This window comes from Sardina pilchardus, chromosome 7, assembly GCF_963854185.1.
Source record: "Sardina pilchardus chromosome 7, fSarPil1.1, whole genome shotgun sequence".
In the NCBI taxonomy this organism is placed as follows: domain Eukaryota; kingdom Metazoa; phylum Chordata; class Actinopteri; order Clupeiformes; family Clupeidae; genus Sardina; species Sardina pilchardus.
In genome coordinates this window covers 20,153,827-20,159,790 of record NC_085000.1, presented here as the reverse complement: position 1 = coordinate 20,159,790, position 5,964 = coordinate 20,153,827, and the positions used below count along the sequence as shown (strand labels likewise).

General features: G+C 47.3%; 1 protein-coding gene across 1 annotated transcript; it reads left to right on the top strand.

The window, feature by feature from the left end:
• Positions 1-344: 344 nt before the first annotated feature.
• Positions 345-5,297, top strand: LOC134087558 (intermediate filament protein ON3-like). Its single transcript, XM_062541129.1, has 9 exons — positions 345-961; positions 2,534-2,742; positions 2,861-2,921; positions 3,029-3,124; positions 3,241-3,405; positions 3,518-3,643; positions 3,751-3,971; positions 4,110-4,168; positions 4,308-5,297. The coding sequence occupies exons 1-9, from the start codon at positions 458-460 to the stop codon at positions 4,523-4,525; spliced, it is 1,659 nt and encodes a 552-aa protein (XP_062397113.1). The 5' UTR covers positions 345-457; the 3' UTR covers positions 4,526-5,297.
• The last annotated feature ends 667 nt before the right edge of the window (positions 5,298-5,964 follow it).

Genomic DNA, 5,964 nt, shown 5'->3' with positions numbered 1-5,964 from the left:
TGCCTGAAGCTAAGCTAATTGAAACCATCTGAGAAGAATTGTGCTTTCAGGGCTTCGTGAAGGGTTGTGGGGATTATTCACAGTGAGAATATGTTTGCCATTACACCCGTGCTCAAATCCCCCACAGAGACTTCACCTAGGTGTGTGCACCTGAATCTGCTGGAGGCCTCTCATCTTACAGAACTGGCTCTCTCTCCGCACCAATCACATGGCTGCCTGCATCCCCTGCAGGTAAGTGAGCTTGTGGGGGGGGAGTGTCCTCATTCAGTGGAGGAGGAGGGAGAACAGGTCTCAGGTAAGAGCCAGCCCTCTCGCCGAGTGAGTATAAAGAAGCGTCACGCCAGCAGCAAGACACTCAGAGGTACACCTTTCCTCTTAGTGGACTCACCTGCTCCGGTCCTGTCCATCTCGCCTTCCTCTTTTGGCCTGTAGCCCTCCCAAGTTCACAACAGCAACCATGAGTGTCAGAATCTCTTCGTCCAGCTTCAGCAGCGGTGGCAGCATGAGCGGCGGTGGCGGCGGCGGCGGCTTCGGCAGCGGCTTCAGCATGGGTGGCGGCGGCGGCGGCAGCGTCAGGAGGAGCTTCTCCAGCCAGTCTGCCATGGCAGGTTCCGGTGGTGGCGCCCGCATGAGCTCCATGTCCATGAGGCGCTCTGTCGGTGGTGGTGGCCTGTCCATGGGAATGGGAATGGGAGGTGGTGGCGGTGGTGCCAGCTTCAGCAGCTACAGCATGAGCGGAGGTGGCGGCGGCGGCGGCTTCGGCCTTGGAGCTGGCGGTGCTGGCTTCGGCATGGGCATGGGTGGTGGTGGCTTCGCACCCCCTATCACAGCTGTCACAGTCAACCAGAGCCTGCTCGCCCCCCTGAACCTGGAGATCGACCCCACCATCCAGACCGTCCGCACCCAGGAGAAGGAGCAGATCAAGTCCCTCAACAACCGCTTCGCCTCCTTCATCGACAAGGTCAGTGTGCTTCTCATTGCAAAATCAGACAGACATAGTCAGGCATAGGCAAGAGGGGGTGCCTTACTCTTTTAGGCTTATCATGAACTCGATCAACCATCTGAAAGGATGTTGCCTGTAATGCTCTTCCCTTCAAGAAACACAAAGCAAACAACTACACGAAACAATCGAACAAACAAAACAGCGCTGTGCATCATTAAGCAGTATGTGTCCAACTTTACAAATACTTGTCCAACCTGTAATGTGCTCTTCCATTGCTTTACATAGCAAGAAGCACTTTACATACTTACCTAAAGCAGCAGCTACCAGTTAGTTTCACCTGTGCACTCAAGTGATGCTCATGAAATATTTCACAGCTTGCTCTACTGCCCGGAAGTACTGAAGGTATAGGATTCAGATAGCACAATGCTACATAAAACATACATGCCAGCCTGGATGCAGAAGTCATTACTCTTTAATGCTTAACAGAAAACCCCTCTCTCCTTACGACAACAGAGAAAGTTCTATTTGATGACTGAAAATGACAACGATCCAAAACGTGTGTGAATATGTGTGACTGTGTGGAGTGGGGGTTTGAAACTCTAGCCTGGAGAGATCCTATGACTGCAGCCTCTGTCTAAATAAGGGCGGCGATCAAGTTATCTGCCCATTCCCATGGCAGCACTGACTCTCTGACTCCAAATGCGAGTTGTGGATGAATGCCTGCTTGCTGTGTGAATGTCTCCTGGGTCTGCGAGTGCAGCATTGTTTCGTCTTAAACATATTCTTCTATAAGAAGCTGCACAGCGACATGATAGTGGGGAGGGGTATTCTCTCAGGAATAAAATGCTGGCTGCCACACCTTGATGTCAGGTTATGTTAATGGGCCACTCCTGCTTTTCTAGCTATGAAAGGCTGTGGGCACCTTTTGATCAGGTGCCAATTGGATAATTAAGCTATGAGTCAGTGCATAACTGATGACCTGCAATCTTTTCAATGATCAGCAGGAGAACTGTGAATTAGTGATCTGAAAAAAAATGAAACCCTGCCCAGATGCAAGACATAAAACATGAAAATGAAGGCAAAGCCACAGATCAGGGCGTGATATAAAATTGGATCTCTGACAGGGAAGTCCCTGCGGCAGGGGAGAGGCTGTTTTATTTCTGCTGAGGCTTGCCCGAGTAGAGGCCTGGCGTGGGTGTGGCTGCTCCACCCCTGTGCCTGGGGAAGAGGGTTTTTTTTCATATGAAAACTATGACATGCTAGGTCTTCTGAGGTCAATGAAATGGGGCTGCACCATGCAATTTGTTTGCACGGCAAGCGGGCTTATGCCCTGCAGCAAAAGACAAAACTTGGCACTCACAACTTTGGTGTGAACAAATGTTCCACGACCTGCAAAAGAATAAGCCCTGAACAAATTTACTGAATACTGCATCAGTTGTTCATATATGCCAGTGTTGATCTAACGAGTCACTGAACAAATATAATTAAAAAAAAGAACAGGATGCCTATTACAACTTAAATATGAAAGAATATTTACTTTTATTCAATGTAGTATAACTGATCTAATGATGTTTCATTTTATTCCCACAGGTACGCTTCCTGGAACAGCAAAACAAGATGCTGGAGACCAAGTGGTCCCTTCTCCAGGACCAGACCACTGTGCGCTCCAACATCGACTCCATGTTCGAGGCCTACATCGGCAACCTGCGCAGACAGCTTGACGGCCTGGGCAATGAGAAAGTCAAGCTGGAGGGAGAACTGAGGAACATGCAGGGTCTGGTTGAGGACTTCAAGATGAAGTGAGTGCCTGAATTATTTATGGACATTGGCCTTTGTCTACCAACTGTCAAAGAGGGATGTATGCAGTTTCAGTTCCTACTTCTATATGACTGACCACCCTCTGTTCTTTTTGTGCAGATATGAAGATGAAATCAACAAGCGTGCCTCAGTGGAGAATGAGTTTGTTCTGCTGAAGAAGGTAAAAGTAGCAACATATTTTGCACTTTCTCTCTGTGACCTGTTATGATCTCCCATTGCTGTGACCTCTGAACCTACAGACTAACCCATTCTTTCATCCCTCTTTAGGATGTTGATGCTGCCTACATGACCAAGGTGGAACTGGAGGCCAAGGTTGATGCCCTTCAGGATGAGATCAACTTCCTCAGGGCCATCTATGAGGAGGTGAGAGTTGGTCATACTTCATCCACAGGGTCCAATCCAAAGTGCACTTACTGTACTGTACAGTGTTCTCAAGCTCATACGGAACCTTCATATTTGCCTTTCCCTTCCTTCCACAGGAGCTGCGCGAGCTGCAGGGACAGATCAAGGACACCTCTGCTATTGTGGAGATGGACAACAGCCGTACTCTGGACATGGACTCCATTGTTGCTGAAGTGCGTGCTCAGTACGAAGACATCGCCAACCGCAGCCGTGCTGAGGCTGAGACCTGGTACAAGGCCAAGGTGAGTGTATTGGAGTGGCACTATCACTCAGTACTTTATCAATGCAGGGCACTGAATCTTGAAATGGGCACTAACTAGAACCTCCATATTAACACCTCTTGGTCTTCAACAGTTTGAGGAGATGCAGAGCTCTGCTGGCCAATACGGTGATGACCTGCGTGCAACCAAGTCAGAGATCGCAGAACTCAACCGTATGATCAGCCGTCTTCAGAACGAAATTGAGTCAGTCAAAGGACAGGTGAGTTAACTTACCTTTTGTTCTCCCTCAAATATTCTATTGTCAACAAATCCAACCCAAACCCAACCTCCACCTCCACTGACTTCCGCTCCTATGTTGTGTTGCAGCGCGCCAACCTTGAGGCCCAGATTGCAGAGGCTGAAGAGCGCGGTGAGATGGCAGTGAAGGATGCCAAGCTGCGCATCAGGGACCTCGAGGAGGCCCTCCAGAAAGCCAAGCAGGACATGGCCCGCCAGGTGCGCGAGTACCAGGAGCTGATGAACGTCAAACTGGCCCTCGACATTGAGATCGCCACCTACAGGAAACTGCTGGAAGGAGAGGAGTCCAGGTAAACATATCAAACATAGTTGCATATATTAACAATCAGTAATATTGCTAAATGAACATAATATCTTAAACCAAATTACCTGTCTATTATCATCTGCAAACAACAATGACTAATCACATTACTTTATCCCCTCCACAGAATCTCTTCAGGTGGTGCATCTGCAACAGTTCACATCCAGGAGAGCTCATCATCTGGTGGTAGGTGTAATTGCAATTGTCATTTTAGGTGTATAAGACTGGACAAGAATCCACAAAATTAAAATGTGGAATTGTGTCTACTACACTGTTTGTTTTTGATTGCTCTGACCTCTAATGATATCAAATCTGGTTTTGGCAGGTGGCGGCGGCGGCGGATTCGGCTACGGAGGCGGTTCCGGCATGGGCATGGGCATGGGCATGAGCATGGGCGGCGGCGGCGGCTATGGCGGTGGCTCCAGCCTCAGCATGGGCGGCGGCGGGTTCGGCGGCGGCTCAAGCCTTAGCATGGGCGGCGGCGGCGGCAGCGTGTCCATGTCTCGCTCTTCGATGACGTCCAGTAGCATGCGCCGCTACTAAATGAGGAACAACACTTCCCCACTCTTCCCTCTTCTTCTCCCCCCCCCCATGTCCTCCCCTTTTCTACTCACTCACAGAGCATTTGACAACGTCCTGAGCAACAAGTGTTCTCCATTAAGAAGGAACCTCAAAGGTTAAAGTCTGGAGGATAGTGGCTTATGTTATGCTCTGCATATGAGTGTTCTTCTTGTGATGCTACTCATTTAAGTCTCCATATTACCCACTACAGATCCTGTAATAATCCAGTCATGAATTATCAGCATATATGCGAGATGGTACAAGTTAACTCCCCATTCTTTCAGGCTGGTTGTTATTGATGCTCTATGCAAAAACATATAATGTAATTCCATATGGCATAACCTCTGTTTGGACACGTATGCAAAACTGCACTAGATTCAAATTTCAATACGAAAAAGGCTGAAAAAAAGAAAGAAAATAAATATCCCAGAAATTGTTGCAGCTTCACAATTCAAATTGCACTCTTGAAGCATTTCCAAACACAGGCCCATGGAGCTTCAGAAACAACTCAGAGTGATATCCTGGCCCTCAATGAATAGAGTAATTGTTTGATAGCCTACAGTATGCATGGTCATCATTTGCTCTGTTCTCTACATTTCTCCTGGGATAATGGGCCTTGCAGAGAGCTTTGTAGGCAGCTCTCTTATCACTCCCTTCTCCATGTGTCCCTGCAACGGCTGATCTTGACCAGATTTAGGATATGTCATGTACAACAACTGAAAACACTGAATAAATCCTGGTCCTTTATAAAGTATTTCTTTGTTGTTGGTTGTTTGTGCTCACATTCTCTTGTATTACACTGAGAGAACAAGACTTAATATTAGGGTATGATCAATGTTATGTAAAGCGTTGAATGATAGGAGGTGCTGTGGATGAAGAAATATGAATAAATGCAATTAAAAAAAAAAATCAGTCTAAACCTGAAATGCACAGCTAGAGCAGAAAGAGATTTGTAGTGCAGGGAGACAGTTTAACTTTAAAGCTGACTAACAATAAAGATTTATAGAAAAGGCCCTGAGGGATAAGTGGGGGTATAGCTGAGTAGTTTGGAATGTATCTCCCTTGAGGCTGAAAGCCATCTGGAACTCATAGGAGATGTGTTATGAAGCCACGTTCCTGCGAGGCAGCTGTCATTATGCAATCCTATTTCTGAAACAAATAAACCCTCAACGTAAATGGTTTAAGATCACTCGTGGTGAACATTTGAATGTTTCCCAGCTAACAAGAGTAGTATGAAATAAGTGAATGCCCCCCAAACTATGGCAAGAACACGGCCATATTACTGGGGGCAAACATCTTCATGTCTATGGGCAACACTTGCCGACAACTAGAGACACCTGTCTGATTTCCAATAAGAGACATAATATCTTTGCACACGACTTTTAATCCAATAGGGCTCGGGCACACGCCTTGCATTCTAG